This window comes from Hemiscyllium ocellatum, chromosome 5 (assembly GCF_020745735.1).
Source record: "Hemiscyllium ocellatum isolate sHemOce1 chromosome 5, sHemOce1.pat.X.cur, whole genome shotgun sequence".
NCBI lineage: Eukaryota > Metazoa > Chordata > Chondrichthyes > Orectolobiformes > Hemiscylliidae > Hemiscyllium > Hemiscyllium ocellatum.
The window spans coordinates 91,161,640-91,179,961 of NC_083405.1; the positions used below are offsets into that span (position 1 = coordinate 91,161,640).

The 18,322-nt window shown below is 40.4% G+C and overlaps 1 protein-coding gene across 1 annotated transcript in view; it reads left to right on the forward strand.

Annotated features, from left to right (window-relative positions):
• Positions 1 to 18,322, forward strand: part of malrd1 (MAM and LDL receptor class A domain containing 1) — a 348,342-nt gene that overhangs the window by 116,653 nt on the left and 213,367 nt on the right. The window contains exon 21 of the mRNA XM_060825709.1: positions 17,827 to 18,118. Coding sequence (XP_060681692.1) covers positions 17,827 to 18,118 — 292 coding nt within the window. The remainder of the gene's footprint in view (positions 1 to 17,826; positions 18,119 to 18,322) is intronic.

Genomic DNA, 18,322 nt, shown 5'->3' on the forward strand with positions numbered 1-18,322 from the left:
AAAACTATAATCTAAAATCACACACACTTCACTTTCCATTACATTCATCATTCTTCTTTTAAAAACATGAATCTGAAACAAATCCCCTGTGGGAAAAGGGGTTACTTTCTCATGTCTAGTTTTCTAAACAACGAACCACTGTGGTGTCCAACTCAAAACATTAAACAGAGAGTACCTCCAGGGATGGTCGGTCATACAATTTTGCGACTTGCTGCAGGAAGCCACCTTTATGCTTTAATGTTTCAATTCCTTGTCCATCATCAGAATTGCAGATCAAAGGTCTTCTTGGTCTCCAGATCTGCTACACTAAAGTTCTTTTGCCAATAATCTCGAATTGGTATCTGCTGGTTAGCAAATATTTACATTCAGAAATAATATTCTTCCCAATTTTGTTCATCACTTAACTGTAACTTCCTCCATTAGCAGTATAGCAACCCCAGATTTTCTCATTCCACGCACTCCTTCCCTAATATAACTAAAGTTTCATATTGCTGGGACTACTTGGATGGGAATAAAATCATGTGCAATTGTCCTTTCTGGTCTGCCACAGTCATGTGACTAACCACAAGACACACATACTGCAGGAAGCCATCTCACTACTAATCATGAATTCATTTTGACCAAACCACTGTTTAAGAGTTGAGAATGAGTGTGCAGCAAAGCACAGCTACTGACAGATCAATCAGGAATGTTCAAAGCTATGAGAGCTGCCAAAGGCAGCTGAAATAAACTACACCAAAGAAACAAGCCACAGCTGAAACACAAGTGAGAGAAAATAACTGCAGTTATTCCACTCCCAGCTCTGGTTGGAATGAAAGATGATATTAAGCAAAACTGGCAGTTTTTCCACACACGAAGGAGTAATTATGAAATAGCAACACATCTGTTTAGCAAGCCAGAGATGTTAGAAATTTTGTATATTTTGAAAGGCATATGTGGAACTATAAGTGAACGTACCTTATGAATGATATGTGTTCAATAATTAGGGTCCAAAGTGAAATGGAGCCCATTGATTAATATATGACCTCATTAATTTAGTTTGCAGGACCCTACATAATTTGCACAACTGAAGGAACTATTTAAAAACAGATTTGTATTTGGAAAGGTGATCCTGCATTGCGAGCATATCCTCTGAGAGTTAAGAAGCTCTGTCTTAGGAAATATAGGAGGAATGATTAGTATGTTTGCAGATGACACCAAAATTGATGGTGTAGTGGACACTGAAGCAGGTTATTTCAGAGTGCAAAAGTTCTTTGATCAATTTGTCCAGTGGGCTGAGGAATGACTGATGATGTTTAATTTAGTTAAGTGTGAGGTGTTGTATTTTTGTTAGATAAACCAAAGCAGACCTTATAAACTTAATGGTAGGGTTCTGGGAATGTTGCTGAGCAAAAAGACCTTGGGGTGCAAGTTCATTGTTCCTTGAAGATGGAGTTGCAGATAGACAGGTAGTGAAGAAGACATTTGGTATGCTTGCCTTTATTGGTCAGTGCATTGAATGTAAGAGTTGGACTGCCATGTTGCAACTGTACTGGACAGTGATTTGGCCACTTTTGGAATATTGCATTCAATTCTGGTCTCTTTGCTACAAGAAAGATGCTGTTGAACTTAAAAGGCTGCAGAAAAGATTTATAAGAATATTGCTGGGGTTGGAGGGTTTGAGCTATTAGGAGAGGCTGAATAGCCTGGGGCTATCTTTCCTGGAGCATCAGAGGCTGAGGGGTGACCATGTGGAGGTTTATAAAATCATGAAAGGGATGGATAGGGTGAATAGCCAAGGTCTTTTTTTTTCCCAGATTAGTGGAGCCCATAACTGGAAGGCATAGATTTAAGGTAAAAAGGGTAAGATTTAAAAGGGACCTGAGGGGCAACATTTTCACGCAGAGAGTGATGAGTGTATGGAATGAGCTGACAGAACAAGTGGAGGAGGCAGGTGGAATAAGAACATTTAAAAGCCATGATGTGGAGATCTGATGTTGGACTGGGTGGACAAAGTTAAAAGTCACACAACACCAGATTATAGTCCAACAGGTTTATTTGTAAGCACTAGCTTTCGGAGTGCTGATCCTTCATCAGGTGGTTGTGGAGTATAAGATCATAGGACACAGAATTCATAGCCATAAATCCTGTGTTTTATGATCTTGTAATCTACAACTACCTGATAAGAGAGCAGTGATCCGCAAGCTAGTGCTTCCAGATAAAGCTGTTGAACTATAATCTGGTGTTGTGTGATTTTTAACTTCAACATTTAAAAGGCATTTGGACGGGTACATGAATAGGAAGAGTTTAGAGGAATTTTGGCCAAAAGCTGGCAAATGGGACTAGATTAATTTTGCATATCTGTTTAGCATGGCCAAGTTAGACCAAAAAGTCTGATTCTGTGCTGCGCATCTCTATGACTCTATGACCAACTGTGCAAAAGTGCATTCATGGCAGAACAGGCAAGGTCTTGCATTACATTGACAGATACACCAGTCCCAAAGGACAGAGCAATCACAAAAGGCAGGTGAAAATGCTATAGAAGGCATTATATAAAGCAGAAAAAGAAATGGGGAAAGCAGTGTTCTCATTGCTGAATCATTGTCTGAGGGACAGCACAAGAAAAGCAAGTAGCGATAACCACAACAGAGAGAGATTCGAATGAGTCACTCTACACCATACAATGTGGTTAGTTCAGTCACGTGAATGGGTGATGAATTGTTTGTGACATTTGGAATGAGGACTGCAGAAGGAGAATATCAGGTGAACATCAGATTGATCCTGGTGTGTCATGCATCGCCTTGACCTTCTCATACCTACATGAAGCAGCTCAACGTAGTAATCCAAAAATTAAGTCCTCAACAATAACATGACCAGATTAATGCCAAAAGGATAGGTTACTCTGTGAATCCACTGTGATTACATGAATATGTACTTCCAGTTCATAGTTCACAACCAACAAAAGGGAAAAGCGGTAATGGCCTAGTAATGTTATTGCTAGACCATCAATCCAGAAGTTCAGCTGTTGCTCTGAGAATCTGCGTTCGAATCTCACCAGGACAGATGATGGGATTGAATTCAATGAAGAATATCAAGAATTAAAGATCTACTGATGACCAGGAAGCCATTGTCAATTGTTGGAAAACCCCACCTCATTTATTAATCCACCATTCTTACTTGGTCAGGCCTGCATGTGGCTTCAGACCCACAGCAATAGGGTTATATATTAACCTCTGAAATGGTCTAGCAAGCTATTCAGCTGTATTAATTGCTATGAGTCTCAATAAAAAAAAAACTGCGTGGATCATTTGGCATCAACCTAGGCACCAGAAAAGACCATGAGAGAAACAACCCTGCCAACCCTGCAAAATCCTCCTTATTAACATGTGGGGGCTAGTGCCAAAATTTGGAGAGCTGTCTCACAGATTGGTCATGCAACAGCCTGATGTATTCATTCTCACAGACAATATCCCAGACACTACCATCATAATCCCTGGATGTGTCCTGTCCCACCAGCAGGACAGACCCTGCAGAGGTATGGCACAGTGGTATTCAATCAGGATGAAGTTGCCCTGGGAGTCCTCAACACTGACTCCAGACTCCATAAAGACTCATAGCTTCGGATTAAACAAGCAAGGGAAATCTCCAGTTGACTACCATGTACCATCCTGCCTCAGATGATCAGTCAGTACTCCTCCATATTCAACAAGACTTGGAGGAAGCAGGAAGGGTGGCTGGGCACAGAATGTACTCTGGGTGGGGGATTTCAATTACAGCAGCACTACTGATCAAACTGGTCCGGTTCTAAAGGACATAGCCACTAAACTGGGTCTGTAGCAGGTGGTGAGACAACCAACAAGAAGGAAAAACATGCTTGACTTCATCCTTACCAATCAGAAAACTACAGATGTATCTGTCCATACAGTATTTGTAAGAGTGACTGCTGAACTATTTGTGGAGACTAAGTCTCACCTTGACGTTGAGAATACTCTCCATCATGCTGTTTGGTGCTATCACCGTGTTAAATGGGACAGACTTCAAACAGATCTGTCAGTTCAAGTCATGTAAATGTTTGACAGATTTTGGGGAGTCAAGTTAAGCATGGCAGCTTTCCTAGCCTGTAACCTGCTCTTGTAAACACTGTGATGATATGGTGAGTCCAGTTGAGTTTCTGGTCAATGGTAACCCCTTTGGTGTTGATAGTGGAGGATTCAGTGATGGTAATACCATTAAATGTCAAGGGGAGGTGGTTAGATTATTGCATCATGGAGATGGTCATTGCCTGGCATTGGTATGGTTCTTGACCTCATCACAGCCTTGGTTGAGAGATAAAAGAACTGAATTCCAGAGCTGAGATTAACAATGCTTGATATCAAGGCCACATTCAACTATGTGTGACATCAAGAAGCACTTGAAAAACTGAAATTAATGGGTATCAGGGCAAAGTCTCCACTGGTTGGAGCCATACCTGGCAAAAGAAAGATAGTCATGGCTGTTGCAGGTCAGCCATCAGAGCTCCAGGATATCTCTGTAGGGGTTCCTCAAGAAAAGTCTGAATATGGCACAGTGGTTAGCACTGCTGCCTCACAGCGCCAGGGACCTGGGTTCAATTCCCACCTCAGGCGACTGACTGTGTGGAGTTTGCACATTCTCCCCGTGTCTGCGTGGGTTTCCTCCGGGTGCTCCGGTTTCCTCCCACAGTCCAAAGATGTGCGGGTCAGGTGAATTGGCCATGCTAAATTACCTGTAGTGTTAGGTAAGGGGTATATGTAGGGGTATGGGTGGGTTGCGCTTCGGCGGGTCAGTGTGGACTTGTTGGGCCGAAGGGCCTGTTTCCACACTGTAAGTCTAATCTAATCTTCAGTTGCCTTTTCTTTCATCATATGGTCAGAAATGGAGACGTTCATCAATGATCACAAAATGTTCAGCATCATTCACAAAATGTTCAGATACTGGAACAGTCTATATTCAAATGGAACAAGATCTAGGCAATATCTAGGCTTAGGCTGTCAAGTGGCAAGTAACATTTATGGCACATAAACAGCAGACAATGACCATCTCCAAGAAGGATCAATCTAACCACCTCCCCCCTTGACATTCAAAGGTGATACTTTCATTGAATCTCCCACTATCAACATCCTAGGGGTTACCATTGGCCAGAAATTCAATTGAACTTGCCACATAAACACAGTGGTGACAAGAGCAGGTCAGAGCCTAATGTTTGACCTAACTTCTTACTCCCCAAATCTGTCCAACATCTTCAAGGCACAAGGCAGGAATGTGATACATAACTCCCCGCTTGCCTGGATTGTATCCCTCCAAGAACAATCAAGAAGCTCAAAACCATCCAGGACAAAGCCACCCACTTGAATGGCACCACATTTAAAAACATCCACTCCCTTATCCGAAATCCCAAAATCCGAAAAGCTCCAAAATCCTAAGGCTTTTCATGAAATCTTTTTCTCATTAACAAGGTTGATTGGCGTCCAAACAGTTATCTCAACTCCACAGTCAATGCATGTCACTCAGATGCGACATGGGTGGGCGTGGCCAAGCACTTGTAGGCCTCAATTCTGCCTCAGGGCCTATAGTACTCACAGTGCGTCTGCTGCTTGGTAAGACTTTTAAAAATTTCACCATCAAACTGTCACTTATTCTGAAATTCAAAGAATTCTGAATTCCAAAAGCCAGCTGGCCCTGAGTGTTTCAGATAAATGATTGTGTTCCTGTACTATCTATAAGATGCACTGCCTAAATTCACGAAAAATCCTTAAACAGCACCTTCCAAACCCAGAACCTCTTCATCTAGAATATCAATGGCAGCAAATATATAGGAACACCATTACTTAAATTTCCCCTCCAAGCCATTCACCATCCTGACTTGGAAATGTATTGCCATTCCTTTACTGTCACTGGGTCAAAGTCCTGGAATTCTATCCCTAAATGCATTGTGGGTTAATCTACAGCATGTGGACTATAGTGATTTCAAGAAGGCAGCTCACCACTATCTTCTCAAGGGCAACCAGGGACAGGCAATAAATGCTGACCCAATCAGTGATACCAACACCCCATGAGTGAATAAGAAAAAATGCAAAAACCACTCATCTCAGTTTTGCCAGTGTAAAGCTTGGATGGATACTCCTCAATGTACTAAAAGCGATTTACAATGTATCACAGGCCACTAACCCATTAACAGATCCTGGAGGAGTACAACAAAGTTTTAGAAGGGATAGGATGTTATTATGGACCAGGCCAATCCCCTCAAAACATTTCAAGAAGGTAGCTCAGACCCTAACTTTATGAACTGTTTTAAGCAGGTGTAAAGTGAATATTCCAGGAGAAATGCCACTGGTCAGACCACTTAGTTCTAAACAAAACAGAACGTATTTATTGTTTACTGAATGAAACACGAACAACAGAAAACAGAATACCAAACAATTTAAAACTCTCCAAAAACCTAACAGATTAATCCTAACTTAATGATGCTGTTCCAAATACCTGCAACAATCCCCATAAACACTCCTTGGTACAAAAAATAAAATCAGTGTGTTACAGGATAGAAGGCAGGGAGAGAGTACCAGCCTCTACTTACTTCTTTGGGTCCAGCAGCTATTTTCCACAATACTGCTAAAAACCAAACCAAACCAGAGAAAGGCTGAGCCTTTCATTGTACAAGTTTTAGTTTTAAAAAATTGAAAGCCTTCCATTTGAGGTAGTATCTGTTAGTTATTATCAAATTGTCCCAAAAACCCTTCAACCCCAGACTTTTCAGAGTCTATGTCATTTGTGACCTCTCTGAAAAAAAACAGCCAAAGACTGCATAACCTTGTTAAAGGGGCAGCTTCATCACAATGTCCTCCAAGAGAATATGCTATTGAAGTAGATGACAATACAAAGCCTATTCAGCAGCTACCCAGGAAAGCCTCAACTTGTCCCAAAGTCAGCATAGAAGACAGGTTAGAAGAGCTGGCAAAGAAGAAACCAATCAGGAAAGTGAAAGATGCTATGGAATAGATTAGCAGCATGATAGCAGTGAAATAGCCTAGAGAGTAAAGAGAAATAAAAACAAATTACTGGAGAAACACAGGATAAAAGCAAATTACTGAGGACACTGGAATCTGAAACCAAAAGAGAAAATGCTGGAAAATCTCAGCAGGTCAGCTTTGACAAAGGGTCAGTTAGACTCAAAACGTTAGCTCTTTTCTCTCCTTACAGACGCTGCCAGACCTGCTGAGATTTTCCAGCATTTTCTCTTTTGGTTACTGGAGAAACACAGCTGGTTCATATTTAAAGAATGAGGCATTTTGGACTGAAAACATTAACTTTGTTTCACTGTACCCCGATGATCTTCAGATTTGCTAAGTTTCATTGGCAAATGTTTTTATTTTTGATCTTCAGGAACTGCAGTAATTTCCTTTCATTGGAAAGCTGATAGTATGCATCAACCAAAGAATATAAATAAACCTCTGAAGAGATTTCACTAGCCCATGACAATTGAAGGAATCTTATCCAGAACATAATATTCAGCCCAGGCCATCTTGATCCTGAACCCAGAGCCAGCTTGAGACTATGGAACTTCCTTTTGGAGTGCTGGTGGGATAATCTTAATGTCATTCCAGAACTTCGGGCTAATATCCTGGGAATATGGACTTGAATTCATTTAGAGCAAATTTAATTATTCAAACAGAAATTCAATTATAGAAAATAGAGTAATTCGAATTGAATAAAAAGGTGTGAATATGTAACCACTATCAATTGATGAACAACCATTAGGTTCATTCATGTCCTTTAGGTATTTTCCTAAATCTGAGGAAGTACATTGAGCCATAGAGATATACAGCTCAGAAACAGGCCCTTCGGTCCAACTTGTCTCTGCTGACCAGATATCCCAATCTAATCTAGTCCCGTTTGCCAAAACTTGGCCATTTCCCCCTAAACCCTTCCTATTTATACACCCATCCAGATGTCTTTTAAATGTTACAGTTGTACCAGCCTCCACCACTTCCTCGAGCAGTTCAATCCATACACACACCACCCTCTGCATGAAAAAGTTGTCCCTTAGGTTTCTTTTATATCTTTCCCTCTCATCCTAAGTCTGTGCCCTCTAGTCTTTTCACCCCAGGGAAAAGATTTTTTTCTCTTTATCCTATCCATGCCCCTCATGATTTTATAAACCTCTATAAGGTCACCGCTCAGCCTTCGATACTCCAGGGAAAACAGCCCCAGCCTATTCTGCCTTTCCTGTAGCTCAAATCCTCCATCCTTGGCAACATCCTTGTACATCTTTTCTGAACACTTTCAAGTTTCACAACATCCTTCTGATAGGAAGGAGACCAGAATTGCACGTAATATTCCAACAGTGGCCTAACCAATGTCTTGTACAGCTGCAACATGACCTCCCAACTCCTGTACTCAATGCTCTGACCAATAAAGGAAAGCTTACCAAATGCCTTCTTCACTATCCTATCTACCTGAGACTCCACTTTCAAGGAGCTATGAACCTGTACTCCAAGGTATCTTTGTTCAGCAATACTCCCTAGGACCTTACCACTAAGTGTATAAGTCCTGCTAAGATTTGCCTTCCCAAAATGCAGCTCCTCGCATTTATCTAAATTAAACTCCATTTGCCACTCCTCAGCCCATTGGCCCATCTGATCAAAATACCATTGTAATCTGAGGTAACCTCTTCTAACTTTAAGTCATCTGGCCTATACATGACTCCACACCCACAATAATATGGTTGACTCCTAACTACCGTTTCAACACTTGGGGATAGACAGTAAATACTAGCTTAGCCAATTATCCTCATCACCCATGACTGACTATAAAACAAGAAAGCCACTGCCAAGGGGCATAAATGTGTCTGTATGATCCCCATCCAGTATGAATGAAAATCTCTTCCATTTAAATGGCTCATTTATTACTTATATGTTCCAATGTGTGAGCTGCTTGAGAGGAAATGCAAAGAAAATTGAGTTGTTCATCATTCTTTTTCACTAAGCATTCCCTCCAAGTGAGTATTCCCTCTCAGAATGCAGAACATTCTCTTATATTCAAGTGAATATTAACTGCCATTTCTCACCTAATTGCAGAGTCTTATTTTGTGAACAGGCAAAAACCTAAAGAATATATTTAAAAATTGCTGCTTCTAGTATTTGCTACACTACTTTTTGTTATGCAGGGAGCAGTGATTTATTATACCTGTCATTGATCAAATACAACTGACAAATGGACCAGTATGACTGGGCCAAATATTTGTTAAAGCATCAAATGAATATAATGTGTAACATCTCTTGTTACAACTGATACAGTAGTCTTTTCCTGAAATGTTATATATGTTCAGATTTACAGTCAGCCAGCTTCCACCCCTTTCCAATAGACTGCAGACAGAGTGTACAAGATCTTTATCTACATATTCAATGTGAGACTCATAGTTGTTCTGGTTCATGGGTCTGTTTATAGCATCAAAAGTGCATGGTGAACTTATTGTCAACAGTGCATTGCTCAACATAACAAATTATTGCATTAACAGCATTTAATGTGCTGTTCTGACAGTTTTGTGGCTTTGACCTTGATATTTAATCATTTTATTTAGCAGCCAACAAGAAAACTTAAGGCATTTTTGAATTCCATGAAAACTCAATAGTGCTTATGATACACAAAAACAGAGTTACCATTTCGAATCCAAGATGATTCTTTTGAACTGGGCAGGGCTGGAAAACAATGATTTTTCTGTTATTGACAATGGAGATTGAGGAGCAAGTGGAATGAGTCAATGATCACCAAAAAGCACAGGAAATGTAATGAGTCCCAAAAATTAAATATTAAAAATCTAAAACAGAGAACATGAGAAATCATTTTATGCTATGTTGTAAATGCATGACTAGAATTATTGATTGAAGCAGAGATGTCAAAATCTAGGATTGTTGGTGGCAAGAAGTGGGAATAACAAAAAGTGGAAGAAGGTGTGTACATAACTCCAATTTAATTGAAGCTAGAATAATGACATGATTAGGTTGAGCCAATGGTCCATTTCCAGCATTTCCAACATTATCTCGGCAAGCACATTGACCAATAGCTATGATTGGATTTTCTTCATTCTGTTGGTACATCTTACCTCTGCATAATATTGCATGGTCTCCCCATTGTTTGCAAAAGGAACAAGTTTGGAGAAATAAATGTGTTTATAATGACTAGAATACTAATGACTATGAAGTGATGACAGAACTGAAAAGAAACACTCTTAGAATAATTTAAAATGCAGTGTAGGAGATAAAAATGAATTAAGGAAACAGACATGTTGTTCATGGCAAAAAAAGCATATGAAAGTCAACTACTGAATTGAAAACTTAGCTAATGGCATTTGATTGATTTTCCTTTTTGCTATTTTTTTTTCACCTTGCCGTACTATTTTATTTAACACAATAAAGCATTGGGATAATCTTCTTTGGGTAAGGCTGCTCTCATCTAAACTTTCTTTGGAAACCATCCCATTTTCAAATCATTGCTACTCTAGCTTTCTAAGTTTTGTACTTTGACTAGGATTTGACTATTCCAAGTCTTTGGCCAATGATGTATGGGGATGAAGAGTCAGGACCAAATCAAGCTGCTGAGTAGTATGATTTGTTTTTTTTGTCTCCAGTGCATTAAAGAGCCTTGAAACAGACTTACTGACAACCTATAGGCCTGAAGTGAAGCTGGGCTGCCTCAGGAATGGCACGCTAAAAGGCCTTGTTCCATTCAAACGCATTTAATACATGAGCCCAAAAGAATTTAAAGTTTCGACTAAATAATAAAAATAAATCTGTACTGAAATTTAAAAGAGTCACAGAGTCAGAGAGTTATACATCACAGAAATAAGTTTTTTGGTCCAATTCATCCATGTTGGCTAGGTTTCAAAAACTGAACTAGTCCTATTTGCCTGCATTTAGCCCATATCCCTCTAAACTTTTCCTATTCATGTACCTGTCCAAACCTTATAAATGTACCTCTACTGCTTCCTGTGGCAGTTTCATTCCATATATGTTCATTTCACTGATGTGTGAAAAGGTTACCGCTTTTCTCTCACACCTTAAAGACTCACCTTAAGATCTCTGCAGATATCTCAAATGTATTGTTACTTAGCTTTTAAAATTCTTCCTGTCTCTATGTACCTGGTATGAAACCTGATTGCTATTGAGCTGGGGCCACCTTACACAAAATCCAAAAGCTTACTGGAGATGGGCTCCGAAAGAGCCTTAATGTGGTGAAACAAATGATCACAAAATTAGCTTCTTCAGAGGAGCAGGACCAGTCAGGGCCCATTTCTCTTCAACTGTCAGGGAGTAGAGAGAACTGGGCCTGCAGAAGACATCTCTACTTCAGGCAACTTGATGGACCATGAGTGAAATCACAGGAAAACTGCAAATGCATTGGTTGGTGAGAAGCTGCTGTTAGAATCACAGAACCCCTTCAGTGTGGAAGCAGAGCATTCAGCTCATCGAATCCCCACTGACCCTCCGAAGAACATCCTACCCAGACTGACACCCTCTACTCTATCCCTGTAACCCTGCAGTTCCCCTGGCTAGTCCACCTAACCTGCAAATCTTCAGACTGCAAGAGGAAATTGGAGCACCCTAAGGAAACCCATGCAGTCAAAGGGAGAATATGCACACAGACAGTCACCTGAGGGTGCAATCAAATCCTGGCATGTGAGGCAGTGATAGAAGAAACTGCAGATGCTGGAATCAAATGTAGACAGCTGTGGGCTGGAAGAACACAGCAAGCTAGGCAGCATCAGGTCATGGAGAAGTCAGTGTTTCAGCTATAACCTTTCTTTAGGACTAGATGTGGGGATAGGGGGAACTACAGATAAAGGGAAGGGGTGCTTGGGGAGAGTAGCAGAATGGTGAGGTAGTGATGGGTGAACACAGGTAATGGATATAACCTGGTTGGTCAATGGGTGGGATGAATCCAGTTGGTGGCTGGAAGGAAGGATTGGTAGGTAGAGTGGAAGGGAGGAGGAGGAGCTGGAAATTGAGCTGGGGGATGAGTAGGAATGTTATTTGAAATTGGAGAACTCAGTATTAAGTTCTCCGGACTGTAGGTTGTCTAGGTGGAAGATGAGGTATTGTTCCTCCAATTTGTGGTCTAATTCACTGCGGAGGAGGCTGAGGATGGACATGTTTTAGTAGATATAGGAAGGAGAATTGAAATAGGCAGTGACTGGGAGGTCAGGCTGGCCATTTTGGGCCCAGCAACGATGCTCATCGAAATGGGCGCCTAGTCTAAACTGGGTGTTAATGATGTAGAGAAAATCACATTGGAAGCACCAGGGGAGTAGGTTTGGTTGGAGGAGATGCAGGGGAACCTCTGTCTCATCTGGAAGGACTGTTTGGGGCCATGGATGGAGGTGAGGGAGGTGGTGTATGGGCAGGTATTGCATCTACAGGAATGTGCAGGATAATACAGGGTTACAGGGGTAGAATAGGCGAGTGGGTCAGAGTTGGATGCTCTTCGGAGGGTCAGTGTGGACTCAATGGGCCAAATGGCCTGTTTCAACACTGTAGGATTATATGATTCTAATTTGTTTGAGATTTTGAGAATGTTTCTGATAAAACTAATAAAGGGTTTCAATCAGCATAATGTAGTTAGATTTTCAGTAGGCTTTTAATAAGTTCCCCACAGGAGGTTTGTCCTAGCGCTGATCCCAGTGGCATTATATTCATCACTGTCTGCAATTTGGAAAAATACCTGTTTTTACCTGCTCTTTGTTTCCTGTCTGTCAACCAGTTTTCTATCAGTCATAATACATGACCCCAAACCATGCACTTTACTTTTACATGCTAACCTCCAATCTGGAACATTGTTAAAAACCTTCTCAAAGTTCAAATAAATCATTCGCTCCACTCATCAACTCTACTAGTCACATCTTAAAAGAATTCCAGTAGATTTGTCAAGTATGATTTCCTTTCCATAAATCCATGCTCTGTCTGTCCAATCCTACCACAGATTTCTAAATGATTCACTATTAAATCTTAGCATTTTCCCCCACTATTGACGCCAAGCTGACTAGACTATAATTCCAGGCTTTCCTGTTTTCAAATGTGCTTCTTGTATGAATGCATCCTGCCACCACTGGCTGTTTACTCTCCACTTTCAGAATATCTTGTAGCCACTCTGAGACATTAACATCAGGGAAGCCACATCCTAGAGTCTCCTTTGTGGCCACAGAAATGCTTGTCTATTGCCCCTACAGTTGAATCCTCAATAACCATTGCATCCCTGCATTTTTTACTCCTTCCCTGTGCAGCACAGCCAACCACAGTACAACACATTCAGCTGTTACTACTTTCTTGAGAGCATATTCCCCTCAGAAGTACCCAACATGCTTGAGTATTTGAGGATGTTATGAACAGAATTAATAAAGGGTATTGAAGGACATAGTATCATTGAATTTTTAGGAGGCTTTTGATTAGTTTCCAACAAGAAGTTGGTTTGAAGTATTAAATTAATGGGATGGAAGATGATCTCCTGGTATGAATTAATGATTGCCTAACAGTCAGAAACCTGAAAGCAGAAATAAATTGGTCATTTTCGCATTGGCAGATTGTGAATATGTGATTATGTTGTGGTTATAAGAGGTTATTTTGTCTTTTTTTAAAAGGGAGATTGAATAAGAGGGGATGATGCTGTCTGTGAGAAGGTCAACAGCTTGTGGGTCCTTGGGTTTTTTTTTAAAGTTGAAACAATGGAAGCAGCCTGGCTGGGTGTGGCCAGCTCTCCCAGCCAAGGCTTTCTAGTTTTATTTTTAGCTTTTAGGTTTAGCTTTAAGCAATTGCTGTGTGGGCTTGAAGAAGTAGAAGTTTATTTTTACAGCTAGAACTGAAGTTTCTATCTGTTGCTGGGTGACCTGTAAGACAAATCTATTTTTCTGAGTGTTCCTTTTTGCCAAGGGATATGTTTATGGAATGTTACTATATTGGAACAGTTAATTAGTCATAGTTATTGCAACTATTATTCTGTTAAGTTTTCTAATATGGTTAAGTTATTCAAAATTCCTATTTCTGTGGTTGTATTTTAACTCTAGTGTTTCAATAAATTGTGTTTTGCCAAACATTGAGTAGGTGGCCAGTCATATTGCACCTGGAACATGGCACTTTAAAATAAGAAAACATTAGGGTCTAGGCTACCTTTTAGAAATATTTTGAGGGGGTCTGGTCTGCTCCATAACAACTATTGGAGTACCTCAAGGATCAGTAGCTTGGCCCCATCTGTTCACAATATATGTCAACGATTGGGAGGTCAGGCCAAATGCTATATTTCCAAAGTTGCAGATAATGCTAAACAAGCAAGAATAAATGCTGTGAGGAAGATATAAACATTTTCAGAAGGATTTGGACAGGATTTGTGATTGGGTAAGAACACAGCAGCTGGAATATAATGTGGAAAATGTGAGTGCAGATGTGCAGAATATTTCCTAGATGTGCACAGGGACTTGGGTATCCTTATCGATCAGTGAAGGCAAGCATGCAGGCGCAGCAAGCTATTAAGAAGACTACTGGAAAGTTAGCATTTATCACAATGGGATTTGAGTGCAGTGCCAGTGTAATCTTGTTTCAATTGCATAGGGCCTTGGTTAGATTTTGAGTGTAATTTCAAAATTTGGAGATTACATGAAAATTGGAAAGGTGTTAAACAATGAGTAGACTTCAGGAGGGCATAGCCAGACTGGTGTTATACACTGAAACCTGGCAGATTTAATTCAACATAGAAAATTATGTGGTTTACATATTTTGGTGGAAACAATGAAAAGAGATGGTAGAAAATAAATGGTGCCATTATGAAGGCACACTGCAGTTGTACCTACACAAATCATCAAAAGTGGCAGCTCAAGAGCCAGAGGTAATATGGTGAAAACAATAAACAGTGAATTGTTGTGATCTGGATTTTACTGCTACAGAAGTTAGTAACTTGCAAAAAGGAAGTCAATGAAAACTGAAAGAATAAAGGGCCATGGGAAATATAGCAGAGCGGGGGTGGGAGGGCCGGTGTGGTGGTGGTTCTAGTTGGTTAGCTCTTTCAAAGAAGTGCAAAAGGCCAAATAGCATCCCTTTTTGTAAGAGCATTCTATGAATGTGTTTAGTATTAATTGTTATAATGATTATCTTTCCAAACATTAAGTAAGAAAACTGGATTATCATATAAAGGATTATGTGATAAGATATTGGGCAGGTACGTATATTAGTAAAGAAATTTGTGAGAGTATGGAAAAAAATTGATAACATCAATGAGAGTTGGTAATCTTGTCAGACTGGGTTTGCAAAACTATGGTGTACAGCAGAATTTAAGCCATTAGATCGAATGTAAACAGGTCCTTCCAATGTTTACTGCATGTTATGTCTCAATTTACTCATTATATTCCAAAGCATTATCTTCTGAAATAAATCAATCTAATCTACATTTTATCGAATTAAGACAAGCTGTTTCTGCATTCTCCCAAGGGAATGTGTTCCACAGACTGACAGCTGACTCACTGAAATAGTGGACTTGTATTTTCCCTCAACCTGGGCCAGAATCAGAATCTTTCAGCCAGCCTCCAAGTTTCCATATGGCAGGGGTTTGTTTTAAATGATGGATTGTGGCAGGCTGAGTGAGGTGGTGGTGCAGGTGGAGAGTGTTTGGGAGTTGGGGACAGTGATGATGAGAATAGCTGTCAGAGCTCCAGGTAGACCTAAAGGCCTTCCTCATCTTCCTGGAATGTACAGCAGCTGAAAACCATTCTGTAAAGAAGTAACCCCAGTTTCATCTGTTAAACTTATACAGTCATAGGGACATACAGCACGGAAACAGACTCTTCGGTCCAACTCATCCACGCCGACCAGATATCCTAAATTAACTGAGTCCCATTGGCCTGCACCTGGCCCATATCCTACTAAACACTTCCCATTCATATAACCATCCAGATGCCTTTTAAATGTTGCAATTGTACCAGCCTCCACCAGTTCCTCTGGCAGCTCATTCTATACATGCAATGCCGTTTATGTGAAAAAGTTGCCCTCAGGTCCCTCTTAAATCTTTTCCCTTCTCCTCCACCACAGTGAAAAGACCTTGTCTCTTTATTCTATCCGTGCCCCTCATTATTTTATAAACCTTTATAAACCTTATAAAGTTCTATAAGGTCACCCCTCAGCCTCCAAAGCTCCAGGGAAAACAGCCCCTGTCTATCCAGCCTCTCCCCATAGTTCAAACCCTCAAACTCGGGTAACATCCTTCTGAGCCTTTTCTGAACCCTTTCAAGTTTCACAACATCCTTCCAATAGGAAGGAGACCAGAATTGCACACAATATTCCAAAAGTGTTCTCACCAATGTCCTGTATAGCTGCAACATGACCTCCCACCTCTGATACTCAATGTTCTGTCCAATAAAGGAATGCCAAATGCCTTCTCCACTATCCTATCTACCTGCGACTACACTTTCAAGAAACTATGAACCTACACTCCAAGGTCTTTTTGTTCTGCAACACACCCCAGGATTTTACCATTAAGTGTAAATGTCCTGCTGTGATTAGCATTTGCAAAATGCAACACCTCGCATTTATCTAAATTAAACTCCATCTGCCACTTCTCAGCCCATTGATCAAGATCCCACTGTATTCTGAGGTAACATTCTTTGCTGTCCACTACACTTTCAATATTGGTTTCATCAGCAGACTTACTAATTATACCTCCTATGTTCATATCCAAATCATTTTTATGAAAGATAGAAAGCAGTGGACACAGTAGTGTTTCTTTTGGCACTCCACTGTTTTGCTGTTTTGTAATTTTTGTTAACCGCACTCCGATGTCCAGAAATACTTGAACTCAAACAGCAAAGGCAGAAGCTGCGCAGATTCGCTGCTGTGTCACTCTTTCTCTCTCTCTCACTGACCATGTCGTCTCTGCCTTTCTCTCTCTTCCTCCTTTTGAAAGTTCCATTGCTTCCCCGAAAAGATCCAAAACAATGCAACCGCTTTTAAAACAGTAATTACTGCTCCTGGAATTCGAGGAAATCAGCCCCAACACCTAAATTCCCTCAAGAAAGGAGCAGGTGTTACAGCCACAATTTTTTCCCCCGCCTCCACCTTGGACTACACAGAATTTTTCTCTTGTCTGAAAAGGTATTTTTAAATTTACACTATAAAATGTCAAAGGAAGGGGTGCATCAATCTTGATATACCCAGCCCCTCACTTGTCCCCCACCACAGTCTTCAGCTTTTTTCAAGCTGGAAAACCTATGATTCAGTTCCGAGAGCCCTGTTTGCCACCTTTACTCAGGCAGGAGGCCCACCCTTGAGGCTTTGTTAGCCTTCCAAGTAAAATCACAAGGAGGGGCTATTTCTCATATAATGCAGATTTCTTTTTTCATAGGCCTTCAGAAGTTCACAGGGAATCAAAGTTTGTGAGAAGATTTGTAGCTCGGTTCACAGGTTCACAAAGAAATTTATGCATATTGTCCCTAATTTTTAACCTACCCTCCACCTTCCCTATCATGGTTCCAGGCATAGACCATATAGCTGGTTTGACATTTTTGGACAAGGATTGCAGAATGGAATTTGTTTTGTTGTTAAACATACTTTCGCAGAACTGTGCACAAATTATTCAATATTTAAAGGATGAGTTCCAATGAAGAGTGAAAACGTTAATGCCGGTTTTCACTCCACAGATTCTGCCAGAACTGCTGAGGTTCTCTCACGCTTTCCATTTTTTAATCAAACCCTTGCTGTCTGTCCCAGCTTAAAGTTGTAGAGTATTAGTCATTATTTAAAATCGCAAAGTCATTGTGTACAAACCATCTTGGGTTGACAATGCCATTGATTTCTCTTTCAGATTATCTTCTATTACTACATGGGGGGAGATATTTTTGGATCGTTAACAGTTTACCAAATTACTCTCTCCCATTATCAAACATTACTTTTCAATTTGACTGGGGACCAAGGCCATTACTGGCAGCGAGCTGAAATCAACCTGAGTGCTGACGAGGACTTTGAGGTCATGTTAGAAGGATGGGTCGGAAAGGGGTCAAAAGGAGTCATAGCACTCGATGACATCACTTTCACAAAGGAGTGCATCAGTTCTCCCTTTGCATTTCATCCCGAACCAACTCTGCTTCCTCCAACAGGTATGTAACAGCCAATTAATTAAACTGTGTCACCAGATTTCCACATTATTTAACGCAAGCCATTAAAACTTTGAATGTAGCTGTCAGAGTTAAAGGGCTTTTGGTAATTTTACAAGCTTTAAGGAGTAATTTTTAAATTTCTCATTAGATATGAGTGTTAGTGTTCTTGATATTTAAGTAATATTTTCTCTTTAACTCTTATAT